Raw genomic sequence first — 16,795 nt, 5'->3', positions numbered from 1 at the left:
GTCTGGCTAATTTTTTTTTTTTTTTTTTTTTGAGATGGAATCTCCATCTGTCTCCCAGGCCGGAGTACAATAGCGTGATCTCAGCTCACTGCAACCTCTGCCTCACAGATTCAAGTGATTCTCCTACCCCAGCCTCCCGAGTAGCTGGGATTACAGGCACACACCATCACGCCCAGCTAATTTTTGTATTTTTAGTAGAGACAGGGTTTTGCCATGTTGGGCAGGCTGGTCTTCAACTACTAACCTCAGGTGATCTGCCCACCTTGGCCTCCCACAGTGTTAGGATTATAGGTGTGAGCCACCACACTCGGCTGTATAGCTAATTTTTTGTAGAGACAGGATCTCACCATGTTGCCCAGGCTGATCTTGAACCTCTGGGCTCAAGCAATCCTCCTGCCTTGGCCTCCAAAAGTATGGGAATTAGACATGAGCCACTGCACCTGGCCAACATCTTCTTTTTTATTAACTTAGTACTATGATACTTGAACTACCTTGGGAAAACTGAAGACTGAGACATTAATGAAAAAGAACTATAATCTAGAAGGTATGGCTTACCTTTGGTACTTTTGGGAATGATTTGACTCCATCGTGGCTTATATTCCTGTTGACTGATATACTGATTGAACAAGCCATCTGCAAATATTGAAGAATGAGAAAGAATTACACCTTAACTACTTACATTATTTATTATAGAAAAAAATTAAAATTTAAAAGGCTACATTAAAAGAAATTACTAATATGTCACTAATACAAAAGCACATTTTCATAAAATATGCATCACTTCAATTTCACTTCATGCTACCTCAAATATAAATAGTAAAATATTAATTGACACAACCATGCAAACAAATTGCTTTAGGGGAAGCTCATATTAAACGTACTATGTTTCTCATCATTACTGTACGTATTAGATACAAAGTCATTGTTGCGTTCAACGGACACATATGTGACATTATCAGAGGGTTAGAGACCTTGAAAGAAGGAAAAGGGAGTGAACTGGGAGGGGAAAAAAAGTCATAAGACAATTTAAGGCTGCAAAATAGAAGCAGGAGAAAATAAAAATAAATAATCTGAATAAATGTTCTACTTCATTGAAAAAAGATCTTATATATCTTTAAAAAATCATTTCTATCATTATTATAAATATAATTAAGAAGAGGAAAGGATAACTAAAGATTAGGAGAATTATATTTTCTTTTTGTGATCTCCCACCACTTGTCTTTATTTCAACTATGAAATTCTTAATCTTTACATCCTATAATGACATGGATTCACTGCATCCTAATCTCTTTCCCCCAACAGTGCTTTGTGCCAGTACTTTTTGCCACCCATATCCAAGAGAACTAGAGAAGAAAATAGAGCTCCAATAATTTTGGTCTAGGTCCTTGATACATTTTCAGGAAAAGGGAACACTAACTTTAACATGTGAATTCCATTATTATACAGTTTTGAGTACAAAACTACATAAAGATAAAAGTACTAACAGCAGTAATAAAACTATACTTATGGAACACTTACCAAATGTTAGAATTTATGCTGTCTCATCTCATTTAATTCTAAAAACAATCTTATGAACTACATATTATCATCTCCGTTTTATAAATCCAGAAATTTGTATTTAAAAAAAAAGTAAGAAACTTAACCAAAATCACACAGCTCTTAAATGGTGGGGCTGGGACTAAAGTTCTACCATGTTTTCCTTACTCCTGATTCTGCTGTATCGATAAACTCATAATCTACTTAAGTTGTTACACTAGTTACTGTAATGGTATGGAGACTGAACTCCCTACATACATCCCCACATACACACCTAAATAATTATGAAGCCCTATTCCCATGGCCCTCAACAAAGATTAGCTTAAGAACAGTATGGAACCCAATTTTGGCTAATGAAACATGAGGAATCTTCTGGGAGACTTCTAGGCAATTTTTCCTTACTTCTAAAGAGACATACAGAAAAAAAAAATCTACTTTTATTCCTCTGGAATATCTGCATGTAATGTATACAAATATTAAAGCCAATTTGTCGAAGTACAAGAATGCAGTCAATTCTATAATGATGATACAGCAGAGAGAAAGAAAGAAATGATCACTGAACCAACCAACCATGAAATCTGCCTTACCTCTGGACTTCTTGCTATGTGCTACAATAACATTTCCTTACTTTTTAAGCTAGAAACCCTAGCTTTTACATGCACCCAAATAGATCATAATTTATAAAGTTACTTTTACTATTAAACTCTGTCATGTGACTCAATTTAAAAGTAAAACTGTTTTCTGCGATTTACATATTCACCAGAGACCAACCAATTTAGAGCACTCCCCCAAATCTTTCTTTTCTGGGTAATTATGAAGCTCAGTTGTAACCAACCCTTTCGCTTTCAAGACTTTTCAGCTGGCTTTAACTGGAAACCTCCATCCTACAGGCACGCTCATCAAATTTCCTTTCTTCTTTGCCTTTGAGACTTTTCAAAATTCTTGCAAAAAGTCAGTAAATACTGCAAATACTAAAGCAGGGTAAACGTTAAAAAAAATGCATTGCTTTTAGTACCTTGTTTTAATGTAAAAGAACTTCCTACAACTTTCACGATCTAAAAACAAAGAGTTGACACCTCTGCATCCCAAATAATCTCCATGCTCCCTATTATTTCTAATTCTTGCAAACGCTTGCTAATAAGGCCTTTTGCCTTGGTAGGCTTGCTTTAGATATATAATTCAGCAAAACTCAGCCTCTCTATTGAAACTATGATATTCTCATCTATAAAAATATGACATCCATTACACTGCTTGAAAATCTTAGAAACAAATTAGTAAATAAGAAATTTAAAGATGCCTGTGAACCATGTGAGTTCAAAGATTATTTCTGTTTAAAGAAGAAGTCAGGCAGTTGCTAATATTTCTGTAAGTCTATTTTTGACAAAAATCTAAAGCAAGAGATCAGAACAGTCAGATAAAATTAAAACTATCCAAAAGAAATTAAAATATCACTAGGAGAAAGCACACTAAGAACTAGTTGTTAATAATTTTTAAACTATTTAACTAGAGTCTCCAGGTCCAATATCACTTCATTTTTTCCCCTATAATTATGACTATAATAAATATATTTCATACAGTCCTCACTGAGCACAAGCTGTTCTTTTCTCCAATAACAGTGGATACTCTCTTAAAAAAGCACATGATGGCCCAGCCTGGTGGCTCACACCTGTAATCCTACGGTTTTGGGAGGCTAAGGCAGGAGGATCATTCAAGGCCAGGAGTTCAAAACCAGTCTGGGCAACACAGAAATCCTGCCTGCACACACATGCACACATACACATACAACATGATTTAAAAAACATGATTTAGGAAGCTTTCACCAAAAGGGGAAAAAATTTCAAATCTCTTGCCCAGAATTAAAAAGAAAACAAAACCAAAAAAATCCACATAGATTATAGTACTGCTGCCTAGTTGTATGTATTTATATTTGGTAAACTCAAACTTTTATCAAATTTGATTTTGCACCAAAATAGAGATTACATACAAAAGAAATAATTTAAAACGCATGTATAGGTAAATAACTTATAGAGCATAAAATCCTTTTTGACCATTCAAGAATGATTAGATCAAAAAGAATTTTTAAGAAGCTGATTTCATCAGTTTGTCCAAATTCTGAAAAAAAGGGCAATATTATACCAGTAAGAATATAATAGTCAATATTAGGACACTGAACCAGTAAATATTTACTAAGATGGTAAAGCTCAGAGATAGAGAGTATGGATTTTTGGCACCAGACTACCTGAATTTAAATCTTAGCTCTGTCACTTACTACATACACCATCTTAAGCAAATTAATCATTCTCATATATTAAACGGAAATAACAACAATACTTAACCTAGAAGGTAAGTATGAAAATTAAATAAATTCACGTAAAAGGCCTAGGAGAATAAACAGCACATTGTCAAGCTCTCAGATGTATGTTACTTACGATGATGATGATGATGATGACAATGATGCAGTGTTTGGAAATGTACTTGACAGAAAATTAACAATCTTTTATGAACAAAATGAGAAATATAGCACCAAGGCAAATAAGAGTTAAGAGGAGGAAGGAGTGATTCAGTGAGAATATAATGAAAGAAGATACCTTGAAAGAGTTGGCTTTGAAGAATGCACTGGAACTGAATTATATAAAAAGGAAAGTAATAGGAAAGAGAATACAGCATACACAAAGGCACAAAGGCATAAATGAGCAAAAATTATGAAAAAAAAAAACCATGTTTCAGAAAAAGGGTCTGGCAGTTGCGAAAGGGGAAAAAAGTGAGATTTTTGCATTATGAGCATTGCTAAGAAACAAAATCTTAAAGAGAAAAAAGGTGTTATAAGGAAAAATCTTGCTATCCTGGAACACAGTCTTACCTCCTAACTCACAAGAAGCTTCTAAAAATAGGAAAAATTCACTACCTTCAAATATTAATAATGTTAAAAAAGAATCAACCCAGGAATTATGCCACAATATAAAAAGGAAAAGAAATGAATTTTTTAAAGTAGCAAATGAATCTGATTCAACAGAAAAATGTAGCCCGCAATAGATGAAAGTAGCCAAATACCTTTCCACAAATTTATTCCACAAATAAAAAAAAGCAACTCTCTCTATGAAACATGAGTACAGATTAGACATATAAGCAGTTGGAAAGTAGACATCTAAATAGCTGGAAAAGAAATGGCAAGACAACCAAAGGAAACAAAAATGGAATTGTTAGAAATGAGAGAAAAGAGGAATGAAAAAATTGAAAATATCACAGAACTAAAGGTCAAAGTGTAAGAAAGAGACACTAAAAATAATATAGTAGTGGAAATGGGATAAAGGGTTTAGAGAAGCTTAAAATATTAAACAGAAATTTGCAGTTAAAAAAGATAAAGGAGAAAATAAAAGAAATGATAGACAAAGGCAACATATAGTTAATTGAAAGAAAACCAAAATAGACAATAGTTAACAGGGCTGCCACACTGGAGTTTCGGACAGCCTTGTTAATGTAACTACAAAATAATCTAAAACAAATATAAAATATTTAAACAGTCAGAGGGAAAAAGATTATATTAACAAATGGCAGTTGAAAATGATAGCACACCTCTCAATAGCAACAATGGAAGCTGGTTAATAACAGTCAAATGATATTCAAAACGTATTTCAAGAAAATAAGTGTCAATCTGGAATTCTACATCTAGCAAAAACACCCTCCTATAAAGGAGACAAAATTTTCAGGCCATCAATTCTGAGAGAGTTGAGCTGCATTATAGAAGAAATTCTAAAGGATGGGCTTACGGCACAGGGAATGAACACAATCCTAGACATAAGATTAAAGACGCAAACAATAATGAAGAGAAAAAAAACCCAGTAAATATTTGGGTAAAATTAATGAACAATTGCTGTGTAAGACAAATATTTTATAGGGTCTTTGAACATGGTATCAAAATAAATGACAACAATAGAGCAATTGACAACAATAGAATAATGAATTAGAAGGTGAGAATATGAAGCTGAAAGTCTACTAAATCCTCACATGGGAAGAGAGAAAAGGCACTGATCAATTTTGTTAAGGTAATCATGCATACTTGTTGTAATTTCTAAACTAATCATAAGTCAAATGATTTATTAATAAAATAAAATTTTCTTTATTTAAATAAAATTTATAGGAGATATTTCTCTTAAGAGGGATAAAGGTTGAAAATAAAAGATGGAAAAGATATGCCATACAAATAAGAAATGAAAACAGATCTTAATACAATTTACCTTAAAGCAAAAATATTTCTAGAGATAAAAAGGCACTTCATAATAAAAGATCTAATTCAAAATAATTTAAAATTTGTTTTCAATTAAAAACATGGCATCAAAATGTATAAAGTAAAATTGGACCAACTATAGGAAACATATAATTCCATGATCATAGTGGAAAGTGTTAACATCTTTCTCAGTAATGAGAATCAGACAGAAAATTCTTATTGATAAAGATTTGTGCAATATGATTAGCAACTCTGACCAACTGAACAGATATACAACACTGCTCCAACAACTAAAGAATTCACATTCTGTTCAAATATATATGATATGTTTATAAAAACTGAATAAGCTGGGTTATATAGCAAGTCTCATTAAATTTCAAAGGACTGGAAACATACAGGATATGCACTCTGGCCCCTATGCAATTATGCCAGAAATCACTAACAAAGAAAACAAGTAGTAAATCGCCACACATTTGTAAATTAAAAACCACAGTTCTTCCAAAGAGCCATTTCATTTCATAATGAAAATACTAAACTGAACAAAAATAAAAATACTTCATAGCACAACTAAAGAACAAGAAGAGGAAATTTTATATATTTAAATGTATATAAGGGAAATTTTCAAAGTCTGAAAACTAATGAGCTAAGCATCTGGCTTAAAAAGTTGTCATAAAAAGACAGCAAATTAATCTCAAAAAGAGAAGGAAGACAACAGTAAACAGAGCATAAGTCAAGGACACAGGAAATAACAGAAAAGATGAACAAACCAAAAATTGGTTCTCTCAAGAGACTAGTGCACTTGATAAACATGTGCTGATGGAAAAATATATACATATTCAAGATTAGTAATAAAAAAGGGGCATCTCAAGAAATCCTGCAAACACTAAACAAACAGTAAGATATTAGGTATACCTTAATACCCATAAATTTGAAATTTTTGATTATAGACAATTATAGACAATTCCTAGAAAAATATCACTTAATAAACCTGAACCAAACAATTAACAACTCTCATTAGTCCTATGATGTTTAAAGAAATTAAATTGATAGGTAAAAACACTCTCACCCACCAAATTTCAAGCACAGACAGCTTCAGACACTGGAAAGTGTTTGTTTGTTTGTTTGTTTTAACCAAGTATAAAATAAAGAAGTAATTCGGCTGAGGGTGGCGGCTCACAATTGTAATTCTAGCACTTTGGGAGGCCAAGGCAGGTGGATCACTTGAGCCCAGGAGTTTGAGACCAGCCTGGGCAATACAGCAAAACCCCATCTCTACAAAAAATTAACCGGGTGTAGTGGCGCACACCTGTAGTCCCTGCTACCTGGGAGGCTTGGTAAGAGGATCACTTGAGCCCAGGGAGGTCAAGGCTGTAGTGAGCCGTGACTGTGCCACTGCACTCCAGTCTGGGCAACAGAGAGAGACCCTGTCTAAAAAAAAAATAAAAGAAAAAGAGAAAACAAATAAACAAATAGCTCACACCCGAAATTCCAGTGCTTTGGGATCATTTGAGCAAGGAGTTAAAGACCAATCTGGGTAACATGGCAAGACCCCATCTCCACATTTTTAAAAATTAGCCAGGCATGATACCATGCACCAATAGTCCAGGCTACTCAGGAGGCAGGAGGATAGCCTGAGCCCAGGAGTTCAAGGCTAAAGTTAACTGATCATGCCACTGTACTCCAGTCTGGGTGACAAAGAGAGACCCTGCCAAAAGAACACAAAAACCTCCACACAAAGGTAACTTCAGGTCCAGTTGCCTTCACTAGTAAATTCTACCAAGCTACTACTCATTCTACACAAACACTTTTAGATTCCTGCCCCATTCTATAAGACTGGAAGTACCCGAACATACCAAAAGATACCAAAACAAGACATGCACATTAAAAGAAAACTGCAGACCAATATCTTACATACACAAATATATGCAAAAATACTTCATAAAAAGGTGGCAGATCAAATACAATACCTGAAAAGAGTAAGACACCATTATCAAGTAAGGTTTGTAAACAGGAATACAAAATTGCATTAAAAACAGAAAATCAATTAAGATAATGCAACATACATATGCCTTTATAATGCTTTGCTTGACCACGCTTCACAGATACTGTGTTTTTTACAAATTGAAGGAAGTCTATGGATGCCGTTTTTCCAACAGAATTTCTTCACTTGTGTCTCTCTCATTTCAGTAATTCTTGCAATGTTTCAACCTTTTTCATTATTGTTATATCTGTTACAGTGACCTATGATCAGTGATCTTTGATGTTAATAATGTAATTGTTTTGAGGCACCATGTTGTGTGTGTTCTGACTACTCCATAAACCAGCAGTTCCCCCATTTCTCTCCCTCTCTTTGGGCCTATTCCCTGAGATGCAACAATACTGAAATTAGGCCATTTAATATCTTTACCACGGCCTTTAAGAGTTCAACACAAACCTCTCACTTTAAATAAAAAAACTAGAAATAATTAAACTCAGGGAGGAAGGCATGTCAAAGACCAAGATAGGCTGAAAGTTGACCTCTTGCACTAAAGTTGACCAAGTTGTAAATGAGAAGGAAAAGTTCTTGAAGGAAATTACAAGTGAACCCATGACTGATAAGAAAGCAAAACAGACTTATTGTTAATATGGAGAAAGTTAGAGCGGTCTGGATAGATTAAACCAGTCATAACACTCTCTTAAGCCAAAACCTTATCTAAAGCATAGCCTTAACTCTCTTCAAGTGTGTGAAAGCTGAGAGAAGTCAGAAAACTGCAAAAGAAAAGTTGGAAGCTAGCAGAGGTTGGTTCATGAAGTTTAAAGAAGCCACCTCTGTAACATAAAAGTGCAAAGTAAAGCCACAAGTGTTGATGTATTATAGAAGATGCAGCAAGTTATTAATATCTAGAAGATCTCGCTAAGATCACTGATGAAGGTAACTATACTCAACAGATTTTCAATGTAGACAAAACATTCCAATAGACTTCTATTGGAAGAAGATGCCATCTAGGACTTTCATAGCTAGAGTGAAGTCAATGCCTGGCTTCAAAGCTTCAAAGGATAGTGTGACTGTCTTGCAAGGGTTTAATGCAGCTAGTGACTTTAAGTGGAAGTCAATGCTCATTTACTATTCTGAAAAATCCTAGGGCCCTTAAGAATTAAGCTGAATCTACTGCCTGTGCTCTACAAATGGAGCAACAAAGCCTAGATGACAGCACATCTGTGTACAGAATGGTTTACTGAATATTTTATGCCCACTGTTGAGACCTACTGCTCAGAAAAAGAAAAAAAAGATTTCTTTCAAAATATTACTGCTCACTGACAATGCACCTGTCACCCAAGAGCTCGATGGAGAAACACAGGAAGATTAATGTTTTCATGCCTACTAACACATATCCATTTTGTAGCCTATGAATCAAGGAGTCATTTAGACTTTCAAGAAAATCTTATTATTTAAGAAACACATCTTGTAAGGCTACAGTTGCCACAGACAGTGATTCCTCTGATGGATCTGGGCAAAGCAAACTGAAAACCTTCTGGAAAGGATTCACCATTCTAGATGCCATTAAGAACATTCATGATTCATGGGAAGAGATCAAAATATTAACATAAACAAGAGTTTGGAAGAAGTTGATTCCAATGCTCATGGATGATGTGGAAAGTGTTAAAGACTTCAGAAGAAGAAATTAACTGCAGATGTGGTAGAAATAGCAAGAGAACTAGAATTAGAAGTAGAGCCTGAAGATGTGACTGAACTGCTACACTCTCATGATAAAACTTGAATGGATGAGAAATTGCTTCTTATGAATGAGCAAATAAAGTGGTTTCTTGAGATGGAAACTACTCCTGATGAAGATGCTGTGAATATAGTTGAAATGACAACAAAGGATTTAGAATATTACATAAACTTAGCTGATAAAGCAGCAGCAGGGTTTGAGAGGATTGACTCCAATTTTGAAAGAAGTTCTATTGTGGGTCAAATGCAATCAGACAGCATTGCACGCCACAGATAAATCTTTTGTGAAAGGAAGAACTCATTGATGCAGCAAATTTCATTTTTGTCTTATTTTAAGAAACTGCCACAGCCACCCCAACTTTCAGCAATCACCATCCTTATCAGCCAGCAGCCATCAATACTGAGGCAAAAAGATTATAACTCACTGAAGGCTCAGATGATCATTAGCATTTTTTAAGCAATAAAGCATTTTTTAAGTTAAGGTATATGCATTTTTTTTAAAGAAATAATGCCACTGTACCTTAAGAGGCTACAGTAAAGTGGAAAGATAACTTTTATATGCACAGGGAAAGGAAATAAAATTTGTGACTTGCTTTATTGTGTCATTCACTTCACTGCAGTGGTCTGGAACCAAACCTGCAATATCTCCAAGATATGCCTATAATTAACAACTACTGCACAATCCAAAAAACGAGAGTGGAGATATTATTTTTTAAACCAGGAAAACAGAAGAAAGAAAGAAGCAGGGAAAGACAAAGGGAGAAAGGTAGAGATTTCAGGTTGAAACTTTATGACTACCTTATTAAACTTTATCCTTCCCTTATCTCACAAAAGAAAATTTTTCTTTCTATAGCAAATAAGATAAGCTCAGCAAAGGGAGGATTTCAGTACAATCTCTACATGTTTGAGTAAAACATTCCTGTCCCTAGCCTGTCCCTAGGTGATTACTTTTGCCTATCATCACTGGATCCTGCATGGGCAAAGAGGTAGTAGCAATTATTGGTTCCAAAATCACCTCTAATAAAATGAAATGTAAATACAGTGATGTTTCTAGACAAACAAAAAGCCTATTACAGAAATAAATAGAGCCTTACACTTTCTTAAAATACAGAAAATACTTAAAGATCATACTAAGTAATATACTAAAAACACTAAAAGTAGCTTTTGTATCCTCCATTACAAGAAGCTTGACAGAGACTCTTTTGATTCCCTAGATCTTCCTATTTAGCAGGCAGGAACTTCTTGTCCTTCTCTGCTATGTTTTTAACAGAGCAGAAGCCAAAAAACCCTGCACTGTTTACTTCCTTATTTGTCCAACAAATCATCATCAATGAGGTCAGAAGCAAACAGAACAACCCTGAAAGGAATGTTTATTAACTAACAGTGTTCCAGGCCAGTTTAGAGAGCCCATAGTATTCACAGTACAAAAACTATGATGTGGCTGTAAGTTTCAAGAATTGAGCAACTACTAATTTCTCTAAACTTGGTTCCTTTCTAGAGCCAAAGGATAAGTTAAGTCTCTGTAGATATCAAAACTGCACAAGATTTTTATCAGCTAATCTTAACCAACTGAGTACGTCACTAAAGAGAGCTTTAAAATATAACTGTTTTTAGCTTATTAACTGTAGAGTTGCCTGTGGCTGTTGTTTTGCTTTCCCTTCACAAAATGGTATCAAATGCCTTACTGATAAATATCTGAAACAAACAAAAAAGCCCTAAAATTACCTATGCCTCCCTCATCTTATGAGGTTAAAAAAAAAAAAACAGAATTCACTCCTAGAAATGGCATATATATATATATTTTTTTTTTATTGGTAGAATTTTAAAGTCTGGTAAGAGATTAGTTATTTGTTTGTTTATACTCCAAAATATACTCAATTTCAAACATACCAATCATTTATTTGCAAGTATCATCATCAATCAAGTAAGCAATAACAATGCACAAGGCTTAGAAGCAGATTTGTCATATTTTAAAAAGTGGAGCTCAAAGCAATTCATTTTAAGTTAACTTTAAATTTATAAACTCAAGGCAGTACAGGTCTGGTTTTTTTTTAGCTACCCAATACCTGATAAATATGAATACCTAATAATAGATGATAATAACAGAGATAAAATTAAAATGAGAGCAAACCACTGAATAATCTATTATTTCTTATTTCTTCCTATAAAGGATGCACCAAATTCAATTCCACAAGTTTTATATTGTGCATCCATTCTGTTGTTTGTCACTGTGAAAGTTACTGAGGAAGATTTAAAAAAAAAAGTCATACTATAAGCAACAACAGAGTCCCTTTTTAGTTTAAATAACAAAACACATCAGACCTTAAAAATCCAAATGAGTGTTACCCTCCAAAGCCAATACCCTGGGAGATAATACAGATGTTCAACTATTCACATTTCTTTCAAAGCCAGACTACAGGTCACACAAGAAAATCAGCAATTATATAGCATTCACACCACAAGGAAGTTGTTTTCAATACAAATCTCCTTGTTCCTTATATATAATTGTTTACTAATAACATTTTTCATTATCTAGCCCCCCTTCTCCTCAAAACTACACTGTTAATGAATATTGGCTACTAATATCAAAATATTATTTCTGATACAGTTTAATGCTAGTTAATGTTATCATTTGTAAGTGCATGGTTTCCCAAGATGACAACTTAAATTTATATGTGAGCTCAAGTACATTTCAATTTTTTAAGTCTCATTACATCATGGATCTATTTTACATGAAAGAAGTCCCTAATCCAAAGAGATAACAATCTTTAACCGAGTAAAAAACCAAGAAAAAAAATTACAGTAATAACTGGCATAAGCCTATATTCTTTTTGAGAAAAAGTTTCCCGTATGTACTTCAATTTACCCTAATAACCAATCTAAGTTTCATACCATTTACAGCCTTTTCAATCAACTCTTCGCAAGCATCAAAATCACCCTTCAACACCAGCTTGTCATGAATATCTGTTAACATGGGATGTTCCAGTGCAATCTTGGTTTTCTTTTGCAGTGACTCAAAAGCTTCTGTATAGTTGTGTTGTCTGAAGTGTTTTAGGCAAAGGCGAATAGCTTCCTGTTCACGGTACTACTAGAACACAGAGTAAGTATGGAAAGAAGAGATTTGGTTAGATGATACTGTAGGAAACAATAACAACAGTAAAAATAACTAATCTACACTGAGCATTTATTAACACTATGTGCCAAGCAGTTTACTAACCTGATTCATTAAGTATCATTATTTGGCTCTTTTAACTAGCAAAACTAAAGCTTGGCCTGTTCCAATAACTTGCTCAAGGTCACAAAGTATGTAGCCAAAAGTTATTAAACCAAACCTAATTCCAGAGCCTCAACTTTGAAGAAAGGGAGAACATCTATTTCTTAAACTCCACTTAATACTGTAAAAATTGTAACTCCATAGCATCTATTAATCCCATTACAATGCAGGTACTGAGAGCACAAAAGAACATTAAATAATCCACATAAATTATATTATGCTATTTTTGGTTTTTAAAAATAAACTATTACTTGAATGACAAGTATCAAGTATACAGATATTTCAAATTTACAAACACATTTTATGACTCAAAAATCATCAAAAAGAGACATTTAATCTTTTTTTTTTTTTTTTTCTTTTTTTGAGACAGGGTCTTGCTCTGTCTCCCAGGCTGGACTGTAGGGGCGTAATCTCAGCTCACTGCAACCTCCGCCTCCCAGGTTCAAGCAATTCTGCCTCAGCCTCCTAAGAAGCTGAGCTTACAGGCACGCGCTACCACGCCCAGCTAATTTTTGTATTTTTAGTAGAGTCGGGGTTTCACCATGTTGGTCAGGATGGTCTTGAACTCCTGACCTCAGGCAATCTGCCCACTTTGGTCTCCCAAAGTGCTGGGATTACAGGTGTGAGCCACTGCGCCCGGCCCAATTTAATTGTTTTCTAAGCCTGAACTACCTCATCTATTTAGCAGCTATAAAGTAGACATCTCAATTAACTAGAATCCAAAAAGCAGGCACTTAATTTATTAAAATTTTCCCCTAATAGGATAGATGCCAAAAATACAATCTTATAAAAAGGATTTTTTAAAAAAAATCTCAACTTCAGGAATATGTTCTGGGACTACCTCAAACTTCCTAAGTATACCACTATTCAAACAAACAGATGACACGGAAGCCTGCATGATAATCAAACAACAATGATTTACTTATAGGCATGACCCTTTAATAAGGCAAGAAAATAATGTGTTTAGGAAGATGTATAAGATTTGAAACACAAATCAGTTGATAGCTGACTTAACTAATAAAAGGTCATTAAACACCTAATCCTTACACGTTATAATTAACTATAATTAATTAACAACTTAATTATAATTAGTTAACTATAATTAACTTACTCTTGGCCTCTAAAAAAGACTTATCATAACTACCATGTAACAATATATATTACAGTTATATTAAAAAGCAGTATTTTTTAACCCTGTTGACTACTTTAGGAGTCTAAATCACATCTACATCTTAAATTTTCCATTAGGCTGCAAAACTATCCCACTAAAAACTATGTTTTAAGTATTTATATGAATACAAGTGAAAAAACAAAATTCAGAGTCAAATGGGTATAATAACATAAAAGCAGACTGTGGAGCCAAACTGCCTGAATTCATATACTGGCTCAAACACTTTACAATTGTGTGATCCTAGGCAAACTATTTAATCTCTCTGTTCTTCATTTCTTCATCTATAAACTAATGGGGATAATAAGTGCACCTGTCTCATAGAGTGATAATGACTAAGTGAGTTATCAGGATTCCTTAAAAGCTGGCAGACTGGAAGTGCTTAATAAAATGTTAGCTAACTGTTATTATTATTTTGAATATTTTAAATTATTCTCAATGAAGATAAGATATTGACATATTTCTCCTTTTATAGGCATTAAAGTCAGGATTTAAAACACAGTCCTACCTTGCTATACCAGTTGAGACAAGGTTGTACTATATCAGGATCATCAATGCCACTAAGTTCAACATACCAGATGCTAAAGTTAAAGCTGGGTCCCCAGGACAAGAGTGGAACTTTAAGGAGAAAAAACAAAAAGAAGAAGAAAAATATTAACACAGTTCAAATAAAACTTTAGCAAAGTAAAAGCACTATTCAACCTTATAAGGATTCATTCAACGAATTTTCTGGGCATCTTTTATATGACTAGCATGGTGCTAAGGCTACAACAGTAAAACGAAACAGATGACCCATGCCACCATAAGATTTCCTTAGTTAATAAAAACACTGTAAGATAAATTAAAAATGTGCACGTCTACCCCCAAATAAATGCCACCAGAATTAGATGATTTAACAGGTAAATTTTATCAAATGTACAAGCAGCAAAAAATTACTTTAGAATTTAGTCTACATCAGAACACTGAAAGAGACTGAAATTATTTATCAGTGGCACAACCCTGAAATCCAAATCAGAAGAAAAAAGACTTAAGGCCAATCACAGCTATGAATACATATTTAAATACAAATTAAAAGGAGAAAAGTTGCAAAAAATTCTATCAGATTTTCATTGTAACCTAACAGATCTCATTCCAGGAATGGAAAGATGATGGTTCAATAAATAATAGGAGCTATATTAATATAATCTACCACGTTAACAAAATAAGAGAAAAAACACATTTGATGACTTAAATACATTATTATTTTTAAACCCTCAATATATAAGCAATATAAGGCAATAAAAAATTTCCTTAGATTTTTTTAAAAAGCATCAAAAACCTTAAAAATTAAACCTACTGGGAAAATACTAAATATTCCCACTCAAGTCAGAACAAGACAAAGATGTCCAATATCTCTACTATTTGTCACTAATTAGAGGTCTCAGCCAGTGCAATAAGGAAACAAACAAACAAATTGAGAAAAACGAATTGTAATTTAAAGATGACCTGTCTACCTAAAAAAATTCAAGAGAGCCAGGAGCAGTAGCTCAAGCCTGTAATCCCAGCACTTTGGGAGGCCGTGGCAAGAGCATCACTTGAGGCCAGGAATTCAAAACCAACCTGGCGAACACAGTGAAACTCTGTTTCCACTAAAAATAGAAAAAATAGCCAGTCATGGTGGCGTGCGCCTATAATCCCAGCTACTTAGGAGGCTGTGGCAAGAGAATCACTTGAACCCAGGAGGTGGAGGTTGCAGTGAGCTGCCATGACACCACTGTACTCCAGCCTGGGCGACAGAATAAGACTGTGTCTCAATGGAAAAAAATATATATATATATTCAATTGAAAAACTTTTTATTTGTAAACAAGGTAAACACACAAAAATCAACTTTTCCTATACCTACAATAACCAATTAGAAAATATAACTCAAAAAAGTCCTATTTATAACGGCAAAAAGCTGAAAATACTTCAAAATAAACTTAAAATACGCAATATTTATAAGAAAATATAAAATTTTAGTGAATAATAGAATAAATGAAAGAACATACTATGTTCCTATATAGGAAAACTCAATACTGTAAATGTGTAGCTCTCTCCAATTAATTATAAATTTAACATCATGTCAATCAAAATCCCAATGGTCTTTCCAGAGGTCCCACGTAGTCAAAACTACTTTTTTTTTTTAATAACAACACTAGTTATTTTTCAAAACAACTATTTTTCAAAATAACATAATAAACACTTTTCTAGCCTTTTAATAATAGCAACATTGCACTAATGGTACAAAAGCAATGGTGTGTAAAACTGCTAGCACCTTGGTACCAAACTAATGGCACCAAAAAGTACTAGTAGTGCTCAGTAAGTACAAAGTGCACTGTATGCCTCACCACCATACACTGGCAGTAAAATAAAATAAAATAAAATAAAATAAAATAAAATAAAATAAAATAAAAATAATTTTTACCAATGGCACAGAAAAATTAATTTTATTAAATTCCCATCAAGTACACATCTGTCTAGTATCCTGTGTGACAAAATGAGATTTGCATATAAAGCATTTTTGTTGTGTACCAAACCACAATGGTTATCTCAAGGAAAGGATCTGTACAATTATTCAAGTTGTGAGTTTAAAAATCATGAAATTTGTTTTTCATGGAATGCCATTTTATTCTTGAAAGAAAAACAGACAACCTATGATTATTCAGATTTGGGTATTTGCCAAACATTTACATGTTATTTCAAGGAAAATACTTAATGATATTTGCTGTCAAGGATAAAAACCAAGCTTTCAAGAGAAAAATTAGAATTTTGGAAGATAAGTACCCATCACTGTGAGTTTAACTGATTCCCAACACTTAGATTTTTTTAAATGAGATTAGATGTGATATTAATAAATGTGA

General features: G+C 33.6%; 1 protein-coding gene across 6 annotated transcripts in view; it reads right to left on the bottom strand.

Moving 5' to 3' along the window:
* Window positions 1-16,795, bottom strand: part of MKLN1 (muskelin 1) — a 376,139-nt gene that overhangs the window by 77,998 nt on the left and 281,346 nt on the right. For 5 of the 6 annotated variants that reach the window (XM_031012932.3, XM_055392285.2, XM_031012931.3 and 2 more), the window contains 3 exons: window positions 14,424-14,533; window positions 12,366-12,558; window positions 556-633 (listed from right to left, as the gene is read on the bottom strand). In XM_031012932.3, coding sequence (XP_030868792.1) covers window positions 556-633; window positions 12,366-12,558; window positions 14,424-14,533 — 381 coding nt within the window. Of the gene's footprint in view, window positions 1-555; window positions 634-12,365; window positions 12,562-14,423; window positions 14,534-16,795 lie in introns of those variants that run through there. The other variant, XM_063708289.1, reaches the window with a different exon arrangement.

Source organism: Gorilla gorilla, chromosome 6, assembly GCF_029281585.2.
Source record: "Gorilla gorilla gorilla isolate KB3781 chromosome 6, NHGRI_mGorGor1-v2.1_pri, whole genome shotgun sequence".
Lineage (NCBI taxonomy): Eukaryota > Metazoa > Chordata > Mammalia > Primates > Hominidae > Gorilla > Gorilla gorilla.
The sequence above is the reverse complement of the archived record's forward strand: the minus strand, read 5'-3'. Positions and strand labels throughout refer to the sequence as shown.